Source organism: Polypterus senegalus, chromosome 4 (assembly GCF_016835505.1).
Source record: "Polypterus senegalus isolate Bchr_013 chromosome 4, ASM1683550v1, whole genome shotgun sequence".
Classification (NCBI taxonomy): Eukaryota; Metazoa; Chordata; class Cladistia; order Polypteriformes; family Polypteridae; genus Polypterus; species Polypterus senegalus.
In genome coordinates this window covers 123,559,460-123,583,892 of record NC_053157.1, presented here as the reverse complement: position 1 = coordinate 123,583,892, position 24,433 = coordinate 123,559,460, and the positions used below count along the sequence as shown (strand labels likewise).

At 37.2% G+C, this 24,433-nt stretch overlaps 1 protein-coding gene across 2 annotated transcripts in view; it reads right to left on the bottom strand.

Annotated features, from left to right (window-relative positions):
* Positions 1-24,433, bottom strand: part of trpc3 (transient receptor potential cation channel, subfamily C, member 3) — a 150,424-nt gene that overhangs the window by 16,538 nt on the left and 109,453 nt on the right. For both annotated transcript variants that reach the window (XM_039751247.1, XM_039751248.1), the window contains one exon: positions 20,551-20,746. In XM_039751247.1, coding sequence (XP_039607181.1) covers positions 20,551-20,746 — 196 coding nt within the window. The remainder of the gene's footprint in view (positions 1-20,550; positions 20,747-24,433) is intronic.

Genomic DNA, 24,433 nt, shown 5'->3' with positions numbered 1-24,433 from the left:
GTCAGGCCTCTTTCATCTTGTTCTATAGTGCTGTAACATAAAGGCTAAGAGCCAAGAGCTAAAACTGAGCCAAACATAAGGTAGAAGGCTGTCAAATCCAGGCAGTGAGTGGGGTAACTGATCATTTTGAGTTAAATATGATCTTTTCTAGCTTTTATAATAAATATGTTTATATGTGGTTGCCTTATGGTTATGTCACTAAATTCAGGTTGGAATTATTTGCTAAAATCTGAAGATTGAATAGTTTCATGACAAAGAAAATGTTTCTCTTACACTAATGAGAGAAAACTCAGAATCTATGTAGAACTTATGTAAACTGCCAAATCTCCCCATGGGGACAAATATTGTTTGATAGATTTTTTTCATCTATCTATCTATCTATCTATCTATCTATCTATCTATCTATCTATCTATCTATCTATCTATCTATCTATCTATCTATCTATCTATCAACAATCAGATCTATAGTATATTTTCTGGCAAATGCTCCAATCATGGTTAAAAAGAAATAATAATATATTATGAGACTTTAATAGATTACTGTTGATAAGTACTTGCAATATTATACATTTGTAATGGTTTAGTCTGTCCAGCTAAATACACTATAATGTGGTTGTCTAGATTCTGTAATTTCAAACAGTCTTTCAAATATTCTGACCTGATTTATTTTATATCTGAATATGACAGGCAAGGCAAAGAAGAATTGAGGAAAGAAGAAGAGAAACAATAAAATATATTGAAGTAAACATTAATGTATATTTACAAGTAAGCAAGAGACAGCCACTTTAAGAAATGCAGAGAAGGAAAGGGGGGGGGGGATTTAAAATGCAGTTAAAATACAGCTGATGTTGAGCATTAATATTAGTAATTACATTAAGTTAGATGGATGCGCATGGTAATTTCAATTGGCAAATTTTCTTTAAAATATTCGTTCATCTGCGGTGGGCTGGCGCCCTGCACGGGGTTTGTTTCCTGCCTTGCGCCCTGTGTTGGCTGGGATTGGCTCCATCAGACCCCCGTGACCCTGTAGTTAGGATATAGCAGGTTGGATAATGGATGGATATTCATCCATTGCTTTAGAGTTTAGGTTTTATTATCTGGGGAAATGACAGAACAGGTAGACCTGGCTACAATAGTCCACCTATTGGCTGAACAGATAAATCAGCTTCAGATACTGAAGTCCATTCAAAGTAACAGTCTGGCAGAAGCTAAGTCATACTTCTAAAAGAGAGAAGCTTGGGATCCTCACAAGTACTTCTCCCCTTTAGCAAATCTGATGATACAGAGACATTTTTATGATTGAACAGACCATGGTCTGACAAGTTTGTCCAAAAAAGGAGTGGGCACACATACTCACAATGTGCATACTACAACCTGACATATTAGCCAAATGCAAAGTTGTTAAGAAAGAAATCTTAGCAAGGTAAGCCATGAACTAAGACATACTGATCAAAAAATGCCAAGACTGGCACTTCGAATGTGTTCTGGTCAGAATTCACATGTTCAACTTAATGGGATGAATTAACAGATGGCCTTACTCCAACAAAAATTCAGGTTAAAGGACAGTCAAAATAGTTGCCTGAAAAAAATCTTGCTACATTAATAAAACGACAGATCTGAAAGGACATGGTGGAATTAATCAGAGTGGTGGAATGACATCAATCCACTGACAAAACTTAGAAGAAAGAAAGCAAAAGTGCAACAAATACCAAACTATACCAGCCAGAGACTACTCACTGGGACACTAACAGTATACCCAAAAGAGAGATCTCCTCCAGCAGTTTGGTGTTAACAAGTGTGGAAAACTGGTTCATGTTATCATTACCTGCCCACACCTAGACGAACAAATGCACCATGGATGGGTGAAATGGCGTTTCCTTCGTTCAAGACAATGTTTAGATAAGAGACCAGTTGTACCTATATACACAGGGCCACTAAGGCATGCCCATTGGCAGACAGTGTGCTCTCATTTTGGGGGTAATCCTAGCGTCTCAAGGTAGCAGTGCATTTGTCTGCTCCGTATGCAGTAATTTTTTGTATGGAATTGGCCTGACATTAGTACAAAATGAACAAACCCATACAGGGAAATCTAGTATGTACAAAACCCTACTTCCAGAGAAAGGCAAACACTCCCAGTTCATGTATGATGTGCTATATGGCCAAAAGAGTCACAAAAGGTGTAGGTGTCAAGTGTAATGGGACCTTGTCTGCTTCAGTTGACTTACCTCTGCCTGACACACTTGACAATCTACCCTACGAACCTTTATTGAATCTACAGATGTAGTTTAAATATTTGCCATCTGTATTTAAAGGGGACCAATGGAATGATTCAGTGAAGTATGACCAGAATACAGGTGTATCACCTACCGTGGATTACAGTCCACTAGGGTAATTTTGTAATTGAAAATGTTCTGTTATATCAAGTTGTGGATCATAATGGGGAAGGAGAAGCTTCTCATAGTCATTTTCCTGTTCTGATTACAGATTTGTGAATTGGCACACCCTCACTTGTTGGGAGGTCATTTGTGTCCTGAGAAAACATTACGGTGTATTAAAGGCATCAGTGCACATTTTTTTGGGCCTGGAATTAATGAAGAAGTCCATTAATTCTGTGCCTTTGGCTCAGAGTTTCAGTTGAGACAGAGACTGAGATGCTTGCAAGTGGCATCGGTTCCTCTCTCCATAATTGACACTCCCATCGAATGTTTGGGCATGGATATCATCAGACCCCTCGAACTTTACATCCGGCCACATAAAAATATTTTGGTTATTATTGATTATGTAACTCAACACCAAGAAGCAATTCCCTTGAATCTGGTGAATTTCCATACTATTTTCCAAAATTACTTAGGGTAGGGTTCCCTAAAGAAGTCCTAAAAATCAGGGAACCCCATTTATGTACTAGTTATTTAAAAAACGTACTGCCATTCTTTATATAAGACATTAAAACATCTGTTTATCATCCACAAACGGATGGCTTGGTTGAGCTTTTTTATGAAACCTTAAGATGTTAAGAAAGCTAGTTAGAGGAGATAGACAGGATGGAGATCAACTTATTCTGTACATGCTCCTCACTTAACCAGATGCACCACAAGCTTCCAATGGGTTCTCTCCATTCCATCTGCTGTATGGGAGACAGCCAAGGAGCATTTCGGATCTGGTGAAAGAGGTACGGGAAGAACCAGTATTCTAGAATATACGTATTCCACAACTGCAAGATCATTTTAAATGTGTTCTGCCCCCTGTTCAGATCCATTTAGAAAAGTTGTAGTTGATGTAGGATCGGTGAATTCCAGCTGGGGGAACATGTCATGGTGTTAATTGCCATTTCTCAATCTACATTTCTGGCAGGGTCCCTACGACATCAAAAAATGTAAGGGGATCACAAATTACTTGGTCAAACAACCTAATTCCAGACTCTCCAAATGGGTATATCACTTAAACCCTGGAGAAATGAGTGGAGGTCAGTCTCACCAGGGAGAATATCCTTGTGTTGTTTACAGAAACACTTAACATTGGCGATATGTTAACTCCTGCTATAACAGCCCAGTTACAAGACAAGATCACATGGGTAAATAGTGTTGTCAATACCAAGTCAGCCTAATTATACACAATATTATTACTAGGTCAGGTTTCATTATAAGAGTTTGCCTCTACCGGATCCCCGAGGCAAAATACAAAGAGGTTGAACTACAAGTCCAAAGAATGTTAGAACTGGGCATTACTGAAGAGAGTAACAGCACATAGTGAAGTTACATCATACTCATCTCAAAGCCTAATGGGTCTTGGCAGTTTTGCAATGACTTCCATCGACTCAACCAAGTTTCATGCTTTGACGCCTACCTGATGCTTCAGGTGGACAATCTTGTTGAGTATCTTGTGAACTCGCATTACTTCATGATGTTTGACATGATGAAGGGGTACTGGCAAATTCCTCTAGTCTCTGAGACAAAAGAAAAAACTGCATTTACTGTAGCACCCCTAGTAGTCATAGGCAATATTGTCTCTTACCCTTTAGGTTACATGGGGTTTTGTTGACTTTTTAATATCTTGTGGGCAGGCTGTTACAGCCCCATTCGAACTTTAGTGCTACCTACCTAGACAATGTTATCATTTTTTTCCCAGTACATTACAGTATCACTTACATCGTGTCCTGATCGTGCTCAGAACCTTTATGGATGCAGGCCTTAATTTTAACCCTAAAAAATGCTATTTTGGCCTTTTGGAAGCCAACGTTTTGTGGTATTTAGTCAGGAAGGACCAAGTCAAACCACAATGACCTAATATAGGCACTACACAAGAGTGACCTCAACATAAAACTAAAAGGCAGGTTCAAGTTTTTCCAGCTCTCTTCTATTGAAGGTTCCTGCCAAGTTTTTTTCCAAAAAGGCTGGACCTTTAACTAATTTGACACAAAAGGCTACATCAACACATGTGGTCTGCAATCCTGCATACCGCATTTAATAAACCAAAAGTAGGCCTTGACATCTGAGCCTACATTAATGTTACCTAACTTCTCTCTTCCCTTCCTTCTCCAGATCGACACTTCTGAAACCAGCCTTGGAAATGTATTAAGCAAGAACATCAATGGTGCTGAACACCATCCATCCATTATTTAACCTGTTATAATGACGGTCTGCTAGGGCCAATCCCAGCCAACACAGGAAACAAACCCCGGGCAGGGCGCCAGTCCACCACAGGGCACACACTAGAGACAATTTAGGATTGCCAACACACCTAACCTGCATGTCTTTGGACTGTGGGAGGAAACCCACGCAGACAACATGCAAGCTCTACACAGGGAGGACCCGGGAAGCAAACCTGGGTCTCATAACTGCAAGGCAGCAGCGCTACCCACTGCACCACAATGCCACCCCACGCTGAACACCCAATATTTTTATTTAAGCTAGAAACTGTTGGATAAGGAAATGGGTATACACTAGTAGAATGAAAGGCCCTTGCCATCAAATAAATTAGGTTGAGAGTTCATCCTTAACATGGATCATGGGCCCCTGCAATGGATGGCCACTTACAACCTGCAGGGATATTGCTTTAAGGCTATTCATCACAAGGGACTTCTCCACACCAACTTTCTGTCCCAGGTATTGTAATTTTTCAACTACGTCTGCTCCACCCTATGGCAACAAGGTGGTTGCATGTCAAACATGTGAGCTTGCGGCATGTTACACAGTTCTGAGTGTGTCCAAAAGGATTACTGGGATGGATTTGGTTGTGACATACCATGTAGCGCAAAGTCTGTTTCTACTAGTTTCTACTAGAGTGGAGGAGGTCTCGCTCAAGGACAACTGATGCTACTTCCTATCTATCGACTCCAACTCCTCCCCTTCAACTTTCCTTCACTTCAAATACCAGCAACACCAGAAAACCAATGTCTTTTGTGACTTGACATCCAACAGGAGCTGGGCTCTCTAAGACAAAGGTCTTAACAGCAGCGTGAAGAAGCAACATGTGACTAGTGATGGCAATTTTTTATATTTTTTCTATCACAACATTAAAAGGGGTTACCCTTGGTACACCCAAGTCTTTATCTTGTTATCTGTGCTTTCTTTTACACACTATAATAAATAAATACACAAAATAAATTTATAAAAATTCAAAACATTGATCAAATAATCTCAGGGATGTCCGCAATATTTGTAACAAACTCTGAATATTTTGTTTTAGAATGCAAAAGTAAGCCGTCCTATGTCATCAGTGCTATTTGCCATTATTATTGAACCTCTCACTGTTCATATTTGTCAGTCATCTTCCAACCCGCTATATCCTAACAAAGGGTCACGGGGGTCTGCTGGAGTCAATCCCAGCCAACACAGGGCGCAAGGCAGGAACAAATCCCAGCCACTGCAGGGCACACACACATACCAAGCACAATTTAGGATCGCCAATGCACCTAACCTGCATGTCTTTGGACTATGGGAGGAAACCAGAGCACCTGGAGGAAACCCATGCAGACACGGGTGAACATGCAAACTCCATGCAGGGAGGACCCAGGAAGCGAACCCAGGACTTCTTACTGTGAGGCAACAGCGCTACCACTGTGCCACCATGCTGCCCTGGTCATATTTGTATGCAAGTATATTTTTGGAGTATCAGATGAACACACCTGAGCAGAAAATATGCTCATGTCATGCTACTTTATATCACCTATCCAAATTCATCATTGTAATTTAGATATATTTCAGAAATGTCATTGAATTTCTGGGCTTAACATCAAATTGGATAAGAGTGTGTTATTCCTAGTCAATGCTCTGGTACTTATAGTTGTCTATTATGGTCTCATTTTACCCTAAAATGTAAAAAATTATTTAAATCTAATTTTTATAACCTATTGTAAAGTTTTAAGCTTCATTTTACGTTATTTCTGAGTAAAAATAAAAATGCAGCCTTCAAGGTGCAATGGGATAAAGTATTAAGTTTCAAGAATGACATAATTCTCCTTCATACATCAAAACCTGTGTGGATGGGTGCATATTATAAAGTGGCCTTAGTAATGAGCTAAGAGTTGTGATTTTTCCCATTTAGATCACAAATTAGCTGTTCAAAAAATATTCCACCTGAGGGTTATCATTGCTTTAAATAATAATTAAAATAATCAGATGTGAGAAATTCAAAATAGACTTCAACAAATAATGCAGAATCAAATCATTCAGAGTATACTGAAATTATTTCTTTTCTATTCTAAAAATTTGTGTAATTTCTAAAATGCAAAGGGGAGATGAAAATTTTATCTATGAAAGATATATGTGTATGAGAAGAATTTTTGTTATTTTTAAAGATGTTTCACATTTAATGGTCAGTCTCCAGAGAAAGAGGAAGAAAAAAAAATCAAACAACTCAGCTACTATGACATTGTCAAGGGTAGGCTCACTGTGAAGGGCAGATGTGTCAAGATGCCACTTCATCTGTCTGCGCTACCAGCAGGTGCCAAATTGCTTTCCAATTAAAGAATTACCTGCCAGTGCTGCTAAAGTACTCGACTTACATTAGGAGATCATATACATTTATTTTAAAACTTCTAGCCACACTGGATGGAAATGTGATTTAATGTTATTTTTTACCTTTTCAATACACTGATGGAAATGGATATGTTGAGTTATTATTATTGTATTTATTTGACCTTCTCCATTATCAAATGGCCATGTTTTAACATTTCTATTACATTTTAACGTTAAGAGATCATATACATTTATTGTAAAACTTCAATCCACACTGCATAGGAATGTGATTTAATGTTAAACTTTTTACCTTTTCAACACACTGATGGAAAAAGATATATTTTTATTCATCCATTTATTTCTCTTTCTCTGATTTCAGTTGGCCATTTTTTCAAATTTGTTAACTTAATTAATAATTCTTCTTCTTATTTTGGCTGCTCCTGTAAGGGGTCGCCACAGCGGATCATCTTCTTCCATATATTCCTGTCCTCTGCATCTTGTTCTGTTACACCCATCAATGGCATGTCCTCTCTCACCATATCCATAAACCTTCTCTTTAGCCTCCCTCTTTTTCTCTTCCCTGGTAGCTTTATCCTTAGCATCCTTCTCCCAATATACCCAGCATCTCTCCTCTGCACATTTCCAAACCAACGCAATCTCGCCTCTCTGACTTTGTCTCCCAACCGTCCAACTTGAGCTGACCCTCTAATGTACTCATTTCTAATTCTATCCATCCTTGTCACAATCAATGCATACCTTAGCATCTTTAACTCTGCCACCTCCAGCTCTGTCTCCTGCTTTCTGGTCAGTGCCACCATCTCCAACCCATATAACATAGCTGGTCTCACTACCCTACCGTCCTGTAGGCCTTCCCTTTCACTCTTGCCGATACCCGTCTGTCACAGATTACTCCTGCCACTCTTCTCCAACCATTCCACCCTGCCTCCACTCTCTTTTTCACCTCTCTTCCACAACTCCCATTACTTAACTTAATTAATAATTACTTAATATTTTATTTTCTTTTGCTTAAGCAAAGTGTACCACATTTTTAAATGCCATTGTGTTCAGATAAGAACAACTTGAATATTTAGAAAATTATTTTAAGACAAAAGAATCTGATGTCTAGAGTTTTCATAATGCTGCTCTGTTCTTTGGCTGTGTGTGATTTTACAATTAAGAACTGTTACCATGAAGCATGTGCACATTTTATGCTTTTATGAGTCCCTAAATAAAGGCAGAAAGCCTGGAGGAAAGGAAGGACTTAAATTTATAAGGTCCAAACAAAATGGGACAGGTTGTCCACACTACAGTTTAGCTTAACTCTATAGGTTCAGCGAAAGAGCTGGATAGAGGATTTTCCACAACCACCTTGAGTGAGGTACATGTGCAGCGAAGAAGATGTTAAGGTACCAAACAGGTGCACAAAAACAGAGTTGTCTGGAAAATTTAACATCTTGCTTTACTACGCTGTACTGTGTGGACGGCAACATCTTGATTTGCTTTCATTTTGGCACATAAGATTATTCATCATTAATAATTTGAACATTAGAATGTTAAACCAAGTTAACTGAGTTGCATTACTATTTACTCTACCACAAGTAAGAGCATTATTTAGGTCGGAAAGTGAGGAGGACACACCAATAAAATTGTTACAGCAGCATGATTTAAAATAAAGAATGGGCTGCATAGAATTGATGCTGTAGCACTATATACATCATTCTGAATAAATGCTGTTAAAAGTCAGTGCAAAAGAGAACCAGACATTATACTGTGGGCCCACATTAAAAGGATACAGTATGTGCAGGTAAGAGAAGGCATATGCTTTGAGGGTACTGGCAGGTGTTTCCCAAAGCTCTGCCACTATAGAACATTTTTCTGGTACTGCAGTATATCTGTAAATCTGTGTGTAGATCCATCCAGTTTAGAAAGATAAGTCTATGTGCTAGTAGTGTGGTAGAGGCAATTACAATCAAAAAGCACCAAATGCACATCTCCTTTTAGACCATCTTTATGTACAAAAAAAAACCAAACAGATGTGAATATAGGTTGGTATGAAGGTATACTGCACTTTATTGTTGCCCTACAGTCCTAAGCACTAGTTTTCAAATTCCTGACTGGTCACTATATAGAGTTTTTACAGCCTGCATTTGTCCTTAGGGGTATTCTCACAGATCCCAAAGATATGGATTTGGCTGACTGACGACTCTAAACTCTCCCTGTTTGACTAAATGTGCCTCCCAATATACAGATACTGGTTTTTGCCTTTCACCTGATAATAGATGGGATCAGTGTTAGTACCCTCTAACCCTGAAATTGAAAAGGAAGCTTGGAAATTGTAAGAGTTGAGCTGAATCAAGCATGTAATAGTGGCTGGTAATTCTGTGTCATAGCTCCACAGTCCAGGTGTGGTTGCCAGCCCAGCCATGGTTTGCATACAGTTTTTGCACTCTCTTTTTACTGACTGCACTAATTGACAGCAGTGTGAAATAAGAATTTAACCCAAAGATTGGAGTGGATAATATAAACTAGTCAGGGTCAAAACAAGGAAACAAGAGAGTCAAAGAAACAAGCTCAGAATGAGAAACCAAAACCATAGTTAAGGTATGAAGCAAAACAGTTGAAACCTAGTAAAGTACTTTGTGAACTGAACCATGGCATAAATTGAGGAACATAGCCTAAAGACAGAAAAAGTTCAGTAATCAATATAGAAAGACAAAGAAAATCAAGAGAGGATTTACAGTTATATCTAGAAACTTGGACAACCATGAAGTACATGACACTGTCATTTTATTTCTCTAACCTACATGTCACATGTCATGCACTTCCTCTTGACTTTACTTAACAATGGCACAGCAACCAAGAACAGAAAGGTCACAGAATGGAGGACTCATATGAAAAACAAGATGGTGCCACAGGATAACATACTTAATTTTCAACATTGTTAAAGACATGTTGGATCAAGAAATAAACTAAACCATTGGATTCTTTGGATCCCAAAACCTAAATATGTTTAGAGAAGAGGAAACTATTTAGAAAAATTAAAATCAAAAGACAGATTATGAAACTCCACATACTGTAACTCTGATATCTCTGTGGGTTTTCTTTGAAACTCTGTTTTTTTCTTATATCCCAAAGTTGCACATGTTGTGTTAACTAGTAATTTTGAATTAGTAGGTTGTGTGTATGTGGGTGTATGCTGTCTCACACTTGGGATACCACCCAATGCTCCTGAGACAGTCTCTGCAATGAAAAAGAAGGTGATGAAAATTAGTAAATGGGCCAGATTAAGTTTTGTTGTAATCAGGGTCATAAAACTCTAACAATAAGTTTAAGAAAACCTACTGTAGGTCCTTGTGACAGACATGCATATATTATAGCATCTTCAATCAACCAACCCACATTTCCGCAATGTAATACAATTGGTGAAGCATAATAAAGGAAACAACGAAGAATCCAACCCAGAATCAAAAAAGGTACCAAAACTTTCATATGAGTTCTTGCTTGTATATCGCCATTGTTACCTATGATCAAATTACTTTGAAAATGAGAATATGTTTGCTTAGTGGAAAGTGCTGCTATCTCACAAGGTCAAAGGCATGAGTTCATTCCCTGTATAGCTCACTATGTGGATGTTGTACACTCTGCCTGTGCGTCTGTGAGTTTTATCCAATCAGGATGATTTTGTGCCTTAAATCTGTTGTAGACACTGTACCACTGTTACCATTGGATATATGGATGTAAGAATTGAGTTATATTATGTACACACAGCAATGCATTTGAACTTGAATTTGGCCTGGTATGATTAAAAATAATGGATTTTATTTACAGAGGCTTCCCATGTCCAAGTCATTTTATACATGTATAAATAGGAATAATTACAAAGCTAAAAAGCAAATACTAATAATTAATCCCTCAGCTAATATCACAATTATAAGAAAAAAGGTTAGCATATAACGCTCTTAACCTAAAGGTTGTTCCAGGGGCGCTGTACAATGGCTGACCATGCACTTCAACCCTAAATGGTTATGCAAAAAGACAATTTCCCATCAGGGATTAACAAAGTATATCAAATCAAAAAATATAACTATACTTCTAAGTAGCAAATATTAAATGAGAATAAACATATGCAAAACAGTAAAGACACAAAAAGGAAACAAACAGACATTCTGGGAGGATATGGGAAGCCACTGGGGAAAGAATAAAGAACTCTTTTTTCATCTCTCTCCTCAAGCAGAAACATAGAATCAGGAATTTCAGTCATAAATCAGAGGGCACACTGGAAGTCCAAGAAGCTTGAGCTCACCTAGTAAGGATGGCGCACATTCCAATGCACTACTGTTTCTACAGGTATTATACTGAAGATAAAAGCAAAAGCAGCTTTCATTTGAACCCATAGCAGTTTGCTTTTAATGGCCATGTGTTTGTGCCAAGTACATTGTAGTGGTCACAAATGTACGTTAATATAGAAAGGACCTGGTAAGAGGGAGTAACACTGAAAAGATGTGAACATAAGACAGATATGCCTTCTTAAAATGATGGGGTTTGAGTGCATTTTTATTGAGTAAACAGAGCAGAAACAATAATTTCAGGGCAGTTATTCTCTGTGCAATACCACCAAAGGTTCTGTCATCCATAGAGCTTTGTGTTTTTAGGTAATCGCAAGAATGCCATCCAGAGTAGATTAGAGTTAATGGACTGGTTTGTTGTAATGCTACAGGCTGCTGAAGTAGGCCTCTTGAATCTTTACAAGATCTTGTACCATATTGTGATGTATGGCCGACCGTTCATCCCAGCCAATACCCCCAAGCCGCCTGGTGGAGCCCTCCCTGCAGTATGGAGGTGCCCCGAAGACCAGCAGGGCATCCTGGACATTGGAGTTTTTATACACAGCCCTGCTGGATACTATGGGGGCCACTAGGAGACGCTGCAGGGAGGTACAATGGTTATTTGCCTTACGCCCCGGAAGTACGTCCGAGTCACATGGACAAGAGGAATGACGTGCTTCCGGGGTGAAGAAAAGGACTTTTATCTGACCCGGAAGTGATAAGAGATCACATGGACTGGGGATTGGAACACTTCCGGGTCAGGGAATATAAAAGGTTTGTGGGAGCTCCCAGACAGAGAGCTGAGCTGGGATTAAAGGTGGCAACGCATCTGGGAGTGGAGGAATTGTTTATTGAGTATTTGTATTGTGTTTAATGAGTATTGTGGAGGAGAGGGTGCTTTGTGTACTGTGCTGTGTTAATAAAGTCAACATTTGGACTTTTACTTGGCGTCTGACATCTTGGACAAGGGTTCAAGGGAGCGATAGCGCCCCCTATCTGTCACACATATACTAGTACACAAAAGGTGACAGATGTTTATATAGTTTGTATAGTCAAGGATTAGTCATATTTTGCACCTGATACTTATGGAAACAGCTCCAGATTTTTATTTTACTGAAAAAATGTGAGCACATAAAATGGGTAGTTTTTCTTTAACAATTCATTAACATTAGCATTCATAATAGCACTGCAACTATTGAGATCTTTTTCTAAGTGGAGACTGATGATAGATTTACTGTAAGAAAAACACATATCGTTGGGAGAATGAACATGTGTTAATGTAAATTAAAAACAATGAAATGCTTCGCAAGATAAAACAGCACATTAAACAACTATCTGAATAAGACTGAATTTTATTGCAGCAAGTCCCTGAATTGCAAAGATTTTTCATGGTAGGTGTCTATACATTATTCCCAGAGGCAGGACCCAGAAGTGATCAATGCATGGCCTTGCCAGGTCCCATGAATTATGTCAGTGAGAGAACACTGTAAAAAAAAAGGATTTCTACAATAGTCGTATTTCAAGCAGAAACCTTTTGATGAACAATAAATCTACCTTCCTGGGTACACATTCATTCTGTTTCATGCTGGAAATGAAATTTGTCAGTGTGGCACAGGTTTTACCTTTATCAAAAGGTTGCCTTAAAGTAGGAGCCTGGAATCTGCTCAGTGCCATAAGGATTTTTCATAGCATTTTTGCTGAGGCAATTTTTTTCATTGTTCATTATAAAAGACATGACTAATGCTGCACTTCATGGTTGCTGAACACATGTAGAGTGTGCTTCAGTTGCCTGAGCGGTAAAGGTTTGGCCCTTTGAAGACAACATTTTCTGGGCAACAAGATTAGTTTGGAGCAATATGTGAGTTGGACAACAACATTAATGAGTCAGATGCTAAATGGGCTTTCTCGTAAAGTGATCCAAATAAAGTTTCATAATGTTCAGAAGCAATTTTTGTAAGACTCACTCTATGAAAAATGGTCACATTCAGATTTTCCAAATTTATAATGTGTATTCAATGCTATTTCTTATTTAGAAAAAAATTCTTTTTGGAGAATGTGAAATTTTCTTTCTGACGGACGACTTTAGGCTATTTCCAGATTGCTAGGGTAAGCATGTGGGCCCTGCAGTATTCCTGCCATATCAATGCTAAAGTGTGCACATGAACTTTTTAGTACTGCCTATGGGTTGAGCCCCTTTTATATTGATTGATATTTTTGTGACAGAATTTAAAAAGGTGCGTGAAATGTATACATCCTGCTGTTCTGGAGTAGTCATCATCATTACTGTACATCATTTCAGTACTTATCTACAATATGATTTGCCCACTTAACAAAAATTCTAAATGCATGAATATTCATGTGTGCTTTTGCTTTTGAGTATTTGATGTTGATAGTGAGATATCTTATGTTGATGGAATTATTTGGTCAATATTTTATCATCACTGGTACTGGTAATCAAATACATTATCAAAAGCACTTTCGCTCCCTCGCTTATATATATGTGAGCCTATTCATACAAGGATCCTTCCCAAGATCATGGTCATGTTCCCAGGACAATGGATTTTGACTGAAGAAGTCTTTTAAGTCAAGCTCTATAAGTACTTGATAATCTTTTGTTCACTCTCTCTATCTCTCCAAGGTCTGTATGGCATTACCAGAGATTTCAAGAATGACCAAAATACCATAGCAAAAACAGTTCAAAGAAGTTTGGGAGGAGTGGTGGCTCTGAGGCTTGGGATCTGTGCTGGCAATCAGAAGGTTGCCTGTTTGAATACTGTAAATGCCAGAAGTGATTCCCGTTGGGCCCTTCAGCAAGGCCCTTAACCTGTAATTAATCTGTCCTGGTGATGTTAACCTGCAAGGAGGTCCTCCAACTTGGAGAACTTGGGGGTTGGTGGCAGGACTGGCACTCCAGCCACTGTAAAAAAAAACTCACACTGTTCCACTCCATTCAAACTAGTGTGGTGCTGAGGTGTCACCTGCTGCACAACTGCAATTGGGTCCTAATTTTGGATCCTAAGGTGGGTCGTCATGTTGTTTGTGTTGCATCGTGCTATATCAGTGCATGCTCACCAAGAACCTCAAAGAAGTTTAATGACTTTCACAAAAGTCTTCTAAAAATAAACATCCTGCTAAGCATTCAGCTACCTTATATAGCAGCAATGTGATTATATGATGTGTAGTGTCACATCCGAACCACAAGACCAAGACAGTCATCTTTGCCATAAACAACATGGTGGCATCTACAAAATACAGTACACAAAATGGTGGCCTTCATGTAAAAACAGACAAATAAATGATATTTAATACAGTCAAAAAAATAATGAACAGCAATAACAATCATTTCCATTAACTTAGCTGCAGCTGGCAGTCGACACAGCTCATAGTAGGTAGTAGTCAGTAGTAATAATACCACAAAAATCAATTCTGGAAGAAGTGATAGTTTTTCCAAAATAACACTGTCACTACTAGTCAGCTTGAAAAAATTGGGAAAGCTTAACTATTAATTAAACAAACAGGAATGATGGACTGAATGGTCTCCTCTCGTATGTCAAAGTTCATGTTCTTGTCTTATAAACATTTCATTGTGAATGATTGATGAGCTTTTTTTAGTTCAGTTTCATTTTCTACTTTCTGTTATTAAATGTGACACATACAGTAGATGCGTTCAATTTTCATTTTAGTGTTTTTGTTTTCACAATTTCATTTACGTGTACTGTACTTTGGCAGTAGTACATACTGTGATTGATTTTCTTGGTAGTGTTGCATAAACAGTTATACATTTTTCATATATTCAGACACCACTGCAAGCAAAATCTGTACAAAACACAAAATGTTTCTATGAAAGTACCTTGTTAATCCCAAAATTAAAAACTATTATTGATTTAGTTAAATATGCTGCCTGTCCTGTTGAGAACCAGACAGGTGATTTATTTAATTAGCTAAACTGGGCAAAGCATGTAAAAATAAAAACCAAAACAAATAAATATAAAGTTAGCTATGAAATCCTAACGAGAGACATAAATCAAAGTTGAAAAGACAAGCAAACAAGTCACACCAAACGAAACTGGTGAGAATCACTAAATAAAATTTCTTTTACATATTTTTGTATATTTTTTATCCCATTGCATCAATTACCTGAGGGTCATGAGCCTAGAAGCCACACCCCTAGCAACACCGGAAGAGGTGTCAACAACAGTACTCAAAATGAAGGCCCTAAGAAGTACCATTCAAGGCTTACTTACTTACTCAATACTAACTGAATTCAAGCAAAACCTAATCATGACATTGCCAGTACCTTCAAAATAGGAAGCCCATGAGTCAGCACACACAGGGAGGGTCCATGACCCCTGCCTTAGGTAGTTCGTTGGAATTAGCTGATGCCTCAGCAACATATGACTCTAGAATCAATACACATTATGCATGCAACAGACTAGTTAAAAGCATAGCTAACTTCTATTTTTCTTAATGTTTAAGTGTTTTTCTCTTGCATTAAAAATACAAACAAAAAATTTTCATTGAATGTCAGCACCCAGTAACAGACAGTCACCAGGCTGGAGTCAATCTTGGGTTACATGACCGCCTCACTAATTTGTCAGTATTATAAGCACTCTGTATGTTTTCAAGGATGATCAAAATATTTAAAAGCACCAATGGGAAGAGAAACCCACACTGCCAGTAAAGAACATTTCTGTACTCCAGCATGGACAGACAGAAGCCAATAGGTGTTGATAAACACTGTTACTATAAAAGCTGCCCTAAAACTGAATATGAGGATATGAGGGGAGTACCAGAGAGAGAGAGAGAGAGACATGGAGGAGGGGTTAGAGACAGAATGAAGCCATGAGAGACTAGTAAAAGTATACTAAAACTCTTACAAGACAGCAGTTGGCTGCAAAAACATTTTGACTGGAGTGTTGTGGATTACTCTTGCAAAAAGTATTTCCTAAGGTGTAGCAGAGTTTAGAAAACCAAGAAATGAAAGCTGAGTTTCTGAGACAAGAAGGAGACTTTGGAAAAATCAAGATCTCTTTACAAGGATTAGAATTCATTATAATCCTAATGTAAACAAGCCGGGCTTGTACCGAACCTGTTTATTTTATGTTTTACCCTATAGAAACAACCATTTTAAATGGGGCTTGCGCCCTTTGTTGATATATAGCAAGAAGTGTGGAGTACAAGTCAAATGTGGTTATACTCAAGCTTTATAATGCACTAGTTAGAACTCATCTGAAGTACTGTACAGTATATGGTTTTGGTCTCCAGGCTACACAAAATACATAGAAATTCTAGATAAAGACCAGAGAAGTACAACCATGTTGATTCCAAGAATGCAGAAGATGAATTATAAAGAAAGATTAAAGGAGCTAAGCCTTTTCAGTTTAAGCAAAAGGAGATTAAGAGGTGACACAATTAAAATGTTAAAAACTATGAAGGGAATTGGTATAGTGGATTGAAACTGTTACTTTGAAATTAGCTCAAAAAAAAACACAAGGATATAGATGGAAACTGATTCAGTGTAAATTTCACACAAACATTAGTAGGTTTTTATTCACACACAAAACCACAGACACATGGAATAAGTTACTAAGTAGTGTGATAGACATGAGGACTTTGGGGATCTTCAAAACTAGACTTGACATTATTTTGAAAGAATTAAGGGGATAGGATCGGCAAGCATTGTTGGACTGAATGGCCTATTCTTGTCTGGACTGTTCTAATGTGCTAATTGTTGGATGGGGGTTGAATGCCAAGTTTCATGGATTGCTTTCAAAACATAGTTTGACTTGCTATGTGATTATTATTTGATTGTGCTCATGAAACTGGATTCTATTGTGTTCCTGCATGCATCAAGGGTCAGAAAATGTGGTGAAAATATAATTAAAGACTACAATCGCCCGGGAAACCTTCTGTGTAGAGCTGTGCGATATGACCAAAATCTTTTATCCCGATATTTCATTTCATATCCCGATATCACGATATAGTACATTTTCTTTGTATTCAGTGAATAGTTTATATAATCACCACTCCTTTTTTTCATTTAAATTAAAAAAATCAAAAATGATAAGTACTCAACTTGTAATTATTTCTGTTCTTTTATTTAGAACATTTGAGCAAATGTTTGACTTAGAATGTAAACATAAAATGTTAATGTATCAAATATAAAACTTTTCAAAAACAAATTACTAAAGGCCCAATATAAAATACTGCTATATAAAATGCCTGACATAAACAAAATGTGAACTGTAGCAGCAATAACTCTCAACATATATTAAATATAAAAGGATCAAAGCACTAACAACTAAACTATACAAGGCCAATAAACCCTTTAAACAAAATAAATACAAGTCTAACATTAACTGTCAAAACCAAATGTAAACATTGTACTTCAAACTGTAGCAGCAATAAGGCTTACGACAAAAATATATTAAATATATAATATTAAATATAATATTTTTTAGGCTACATTCTAGTAAAATGTTAATTTGCACATCGTAGTGTGGTAAATCTCCGTTAATGAGTTACAGCTGATCGCCCCGTGCGTGGGACTGGACGGCGCTAACGTGTTGATGCCGTCCAGCCCCAAGCACGGGGCGATCCGCGGTAACTCGTTAACGGAGATTTGCCGTGTTAATGCAGTTGTGGCGTAAACGTAATGTAGCGTTCTGTTCTTTATTGTAGAGTTCTGTTCTGCAGTTTGTGTTCTGTGATTTACATCCCTCTCAGTTATTTATTCTGTTGTCCCTGTTATTTCTGATGGACTGTAATAGAGTGGAAGGTAAAGGAGGTTCCGGAGGGATGGGGGGGAAGCGCTGTGAAAAAGGAGGAGTGGACGACGATCTTGTCGCCCCTAGCTAAGAGAGTTTGTTTTGTATTGCTGTCTGTTCGACATGGTTGTGGCCAACAGCAACCATTTTTTTTGTTTGTATTTAATAAAGAGGGAACTAACCAAGTGACCGTCTCGGATCGTCATTACGTCTGGAAGACGCTACAGTAATTTTAACAAGATTAACGCTGACAGCAAACGCTGCAGGGAAAATTATGCCTTAAGCAAATTGTTTTGGTAGCAATTAATCTTCCAAGCTTTTAACATGCTCGTTTAAATAGTACCTTTACAACTGTAATATCCTGCGTGGCCTGCCTCTCAGTTGGAAACTCTCTGCATGCTCGCTCACGTGCTTTTTGCGGAGGTGGTAGAAGAGGTTTGTCGTGTTGGAGTCTGTGGTAGCGAACAAACGATAGCGTAATGTGCAGCGATAGACGTTTTCATATTGTCATCCGATATATATCGTTATATCGAACAGCCCTACTTCTGTGATATTTCAATTTCAATTTCAATTCTTCATTGTCATGTGTATAAGTACAAGTACCATGTACAATGAAATGCTTGCTTGCTTGCATGTGCCCCTACAGACAGTGAACATAGACAAAAAAAAAACCCACACACAATAAATTAAATGAATATAATAAGTACTGTAAATACATAAAACCAGAATCCTAAGAATAAATAGAGACAGTGGCAGAAGTATATGTGCAGGTAGCAGTGGAGGTTACACAGGGACACTGATTGTTCATGAGTCTGATTGCAGTTGGGTAGAAACTGTTCCTGAACCTGGAGATGCGCGTCCAAATGGACTTTAGTCGCTTACCCGATAGGAGGAGGGTGAAAAGTGACAATGCAGTGTGGCTGGGGTCCTGCCTGATACAGTTCAGTTTCCTGAGACAGCCAGTATTCCTACCATGGCTGGGGTTCAAATTTATTTGTTCGTCTGTTTTGCTCAAACTTTTATGTTAGCATAGTTAATCAGTTAGTTTCTGCATGTCTAATAATGTTTCTATATGCCATGTCTTTTGTAGATGATTGCCAAGAGGCAATGCCATCTGCCCGTTACTGTTAAGAAATAGTCCTTAGTCCTAGGCTGGGAAATGCCCACAATCGTTTTGGTGAGTTTCATCACGATTACCACTGTGTTTTGCTAATTTTCTGGATTTTTGACCTCTGTGCACTATTTTCCAACTATTTTTGGATTCGTATATTGGGATGTTGTTTGCCTTAGGTAGATATTACTTTTTCAGACAACCTTTGCTGTGCCTTTTGTGCTCTTTGGAGCTTCACTGTTCATAGAGCATTTTCTGTATGCTATTTTTATTTATAAAGATTCTACCCATTACTAGTCAGAGTCAGAAAGTTTTCCATTTCTCTAATGGGCATTTTGAGGTATTTTTGGACTCTCTGAGGTAAATAACACCAAGTTCAAGACCCCATCTCTTTCAGTTATCACCATCATGGAAACAATATTAAATACAAAACTAAAAGCAAGTAATACTAAACACAAAAAATTCCTCTTCTACCATGGTCAGTTAATAACAGTTTCGGATTCATGTCTGTCTCTTCCTGATCGCAATATTATTTTTATTATATGAAGGCTTACGTAATGCATTGGTATGAGTACAATTTTCTATCATCAAATTGTTTTATATATTTTTGTGCAATATTTTACTATTATTCTCCATGACTATATACAATGTTGAGATGGTGTCATGTATTTTATATTCTGCTGTTACATGTATTTACTTTTGCTTTTTGTATGGATGTACACCAAGAGAAATTCCTAGTAACTACATTTACTGTCAATAAAGTTCAATTCCATTCTAGTATAATGTTTTGTTTTCATGTAACCATCTTTCATAGGCAGGCCTAATGACAAAAGACTGGCAACTTGCATAGCAACTGTAAACAATATGGCTGTGGCCATGCAAAAATGTCATAAAACAGTGGGCAACCTTACAAAAACACAACACAAAATGGTGTCTCCAGAATAAAAACAAAATAAATAAATATTTGAAAAAAGTCAATAATTCCTAAAAAAAATGAATGAAAATTTATCTACAGGTTTCAAAACTAAGATTCACAACATTAGGTAAGTAGGAGCATCCTATCCAAGAAAGTATCTGGTTCCTACTGCCATTGGTTCTAGTTGTTTAAATGAACTGTCTACTCATGTGACACTGTTACTCACTGAACAGTTCAGATTAAGTGGCCATTCAGTGTGGTATCCAATAGTATAAGTGTATTTGATTATAGTTTTAATGAACTGCACTGCTTTTGTTTCTGTACAATTAACAATTCATGATTTAATATAACTGTCATAAAATTTGCTCCACAATCTTTTGTTAACCTAGACAGCACGAGTACTTCACACCTTTATAAACATTTGCCACATCAGTACCTTTCTAGATTAACAGAACATAAGACAAAATTCCCATACCTCAATTTCTTGGTATGAACTGTTGATCATGGCAATCAGCATGTTGAGAAGAACAACCACCATTGTGACATTATATATCCCATAAAGAACATAACCAATGTTTTCAATGAACTTGTGGTCATATTTCAGGACAACTGATGACACTTCCGAAAGACCAAATATTGACCAAAATAAGGTTTTGAAACTTTCTTCCACTCTAAAAAGGAGAAAAGAGAGAGAAAGAAAGAAAACAGAGGAGGAAAGCAGTATTATAGGACAGATATCAGTCAGAAAATTTTTAAATATAAAGCCTAAGAATGTAAACTAGATTGCAGTGGCCCCGTTTTCTAAATTTTAATTTAATGTTGGTTGCTGCACATTAGTAAATACACTGATTCATTCTAAAATGGTGGGAAATCTTAGAGGTAGCACATGCAACGGAAAATCCAGGTGACACTGAATTTACTGTGAGAGGTTACCTAGTCAGAACAGGGGCTACAGGTAATTTAACATTATTCAGGTAAGGGGTTTAGTCACATAATGTAGACAATACATTGGCTTTGGCAAGGTCTCAGCTAGTGGGATGAAGAGGGTCTAGTCCTTTTAGGGAAAAAGATAATGGTGGGTGCTATGGGAGTTTTTTGTGTAAGTACTTTGGTGTGTAAAGGTGTAAGGCACCCTGTTTGTTGGACAGGGGTTCAAGTCTCTTGTTAGACAGAAAACCAAATTCAGGTTCCACAGTTATCCATCTGGTACTATGCATTCTCACTGTGTCTTTCCTTACAATTAATTGTTATAATTTTATTTTTAAAAACTCCCTTTTTGTATTATTTTTGCCTCTTTGCATCTCTTTTGGGTTCAAGAAAAGCTTAACAAGTACCCCGAGAAGTTAAACTATGCAAACTGAAACGAATATGTCAGCTAAGCAGATCACTCCAATTCGGCTGAAGGGTGTAAAAAAGGTGAATCTTTTTTAAACTTTTTTTCTTTTTTAGGAAAAGGGGAACAGATTTTGGTCAAAGAAATGACAGAACATATTTATGGTTGTTATGATGTGCTTTTGTTATAAGTGTTTTAGTTTAGTTTTTTATTTTTTAGAGCTGTTTTGTTTATTTATGGTTTTTGAAGGTTTTAAACAGTATTATGAAATATTTAAAGATATTAAATATTTTTTCATCCTTTAGACAATGCCATTTTATTTTTTCATGGGTGCCACCATTTTGGGCTGGGTTATGAGCTATTGCTAGCTATACTGCTATGCAGGAACAACTGGAAGTTGCAATCTATGATGTTGCGGGCTAGAGTTTATATAGCTCACCTAAACTTCCTGTTTATTCGTATTTTTGAATAGAAACCTTGACTGCTATTAGTGCACTTTTGTTTATCAATTTCCTGCACTGATTCCTTTGACTTTGATTGTTACAACTACTTTTAGGCTTGATGACAGATTGACTTTGATTTTTGGTTAACAAACTTTGATCGACTTTTGACAACATATTTTGGCTTTGGTTCAAATGCATGTCTTCAATCTTTGGTGTACATTTTTTATTTATTTGTATATCTTAGTATTTATTTTATTTATGAGTTGCTGTATTCTTTTTATTTTGTATATCTGTATCTAAGCCTTTGTTATGTGCCTTATGTTTTGTGGGTAGTCCTTCCATCACTGCCACGAACTGCTGGGATGCTTCAATCTCCAGTGGGCATTTTTGGTTAAGTTTTTGGGACTTGCCTGTGTTAAGACTCTGAGCTCAGAATAAATTCTTCTCCTGATCCTTAGTCAGAAAAATCAAAGCAAAGAGACTTGCTCCAGAAACTTAAAAAGTGGACTTAGTTATCTGTCATTGTGTTATTTTTTAAGTCACTTTTTTTGGAGGAATTCACTTTTACATTTTTATTCTGCAACAATTTATATTCTGTGTTTAGAAGACAGGTTTATGAAATACCTTAGAAGGGCGATCTAAAGTATATTTTTAAAAAAGGGGATGAAAGGGTGAGATTAACTATTAAGACCAGCCACAATGTTTCAGATTATAGAATATTTAAGTTTATTTTTTTCAATAGTAAGCTTGTTTGACCAAAAACATCTTGAGTCTAATTGCTGTCAAGCACTAACTGAATCTTGTCTGACTACAGTTATTGCAAACATGTTCCACAAATGCATTGGCATACTACTGCAGACTTTTTAAATTGAATAGTGAATTACAAAGTCAATGTAGCATTGCTGTTTGACTATTACACACGGTATGTTGTGTTTAATATTGTCTGTTTAAAGAAGGATTTACATGTCTATCAAAATGTTCTCCTGTTTGATGTGGGTATAATAAGCCCCCCAAAAAATACATAGTCAAGCTAATGTCAGTTCCATGCTAGAGTGAAAAAAAACTATTTTCAATTGCTTTCTAATTTTTATTGAGGACAGGGATTTGCACGTCTTCCAGTGCAGACTGTTCTGTTAATATTCTGTGCTGTTAACATTCATTGTTAATCGATGCAGTGAGCCATGCTTAAAACGTAGATGGAGCATATGGAACTAGGAAGCTGACTCTGGGATTAATAATATACAGTAGCATTTATAATTAGAACTGCTCTAGAGAAAGAAGGAAACTAACATTTTTATTTCCCCTAATTTATCCAACAATTCATTCTATAAAAGTTTTTTTATTACAAAGTTATAAGGTGCATGAGCTTTTACTGGAAAAAAAATTATCCTGGTCAGAAGACCAGTCCATTTTAAAGTGTGTGCACACACACATAGCATACAGTCACATTTGTTCAGACATAGCCAATTAAATGTCACTAATGAACCTGGCCTGAACATCTTTGGACTGGGGAAGAAAGCCAGACTACTCAAAGAACACCTACATAAACACAGGGAGAACATGCATACCCTATACAGACAGTGGCAAGGTCAGAAATCAAACTCGGGCTCCAAGAGTTGTGATGTAGCACTGCTTATTGTTCTGCTCCTTGTTATCCAAATCATGCAGTTATAAAGTCACATTCCAGTATTTCTAACACAATAATTTTATAAAATTTAGGAGCTGCTGAAAAAATGCTGAAAAGTAAAAAGACATAAAATTGAAAAACTAATCTTTTGTGATGCCAAAAGGGAAAAATACGAAAGCATAAAAATCAACTATCATCATGTTGTTGTTGTCAGAAAAGCTTCTAAATATGAAATAAACACTGCCTGCAATTAAAAATGGACCTGGTACTATATTGAGGAATGATAAGCGTTGAAATGAGGAGCCACGTGGTGAAAAAATTTGTTTAAACAGATACGTAAAATTGAATGTAGGTGATTAGCATCTTGCGTACACCTTTGTACGATCAGTCTAGGTTATGTACTGGATGATTTAATGGTGGTTAACAATAAAATAGTCTGAGGGAGATGGCACTGTCTGTTGCCAAAAATGTTTAGGGCGGGTAGGCTACAAAACATGGGAGGCATGGGGCACTCAGAACAGATGCTATGCTACTTACTTCTGGGATATAGAAGACAAAATGAAAGCCGTGAAGAAAATGTTGTGATGCAGGTTTATTTAGAAGTAATGCTCCTACTGCATGGTCTTCAATCAAAGATCTTTGTGTTTCTTCCTGTTATATTTAAACTGCAGTATTTTGTTTAGTGAAATTAAGTCTTTTTTGGTATATAGGCTTCTTCAGAATTATGATAAACCACTTTATGGTTATGATTTGGTATACAAAGACAGTCTTTTAGTACCCCTTTTTATTTTATGAACCACAATGAAGATGAATGTTTGCATTTATGAAGCCGGTGTCTGGAACAATTTTCAAACACATGCTGCTAGAAATAACGCTCGATCATCACTGTAGTCATTCCAGGTACACTTCACTTTGGAAATCAGTAGGACTGGATGCTGATGGGGCGGCACGGTGG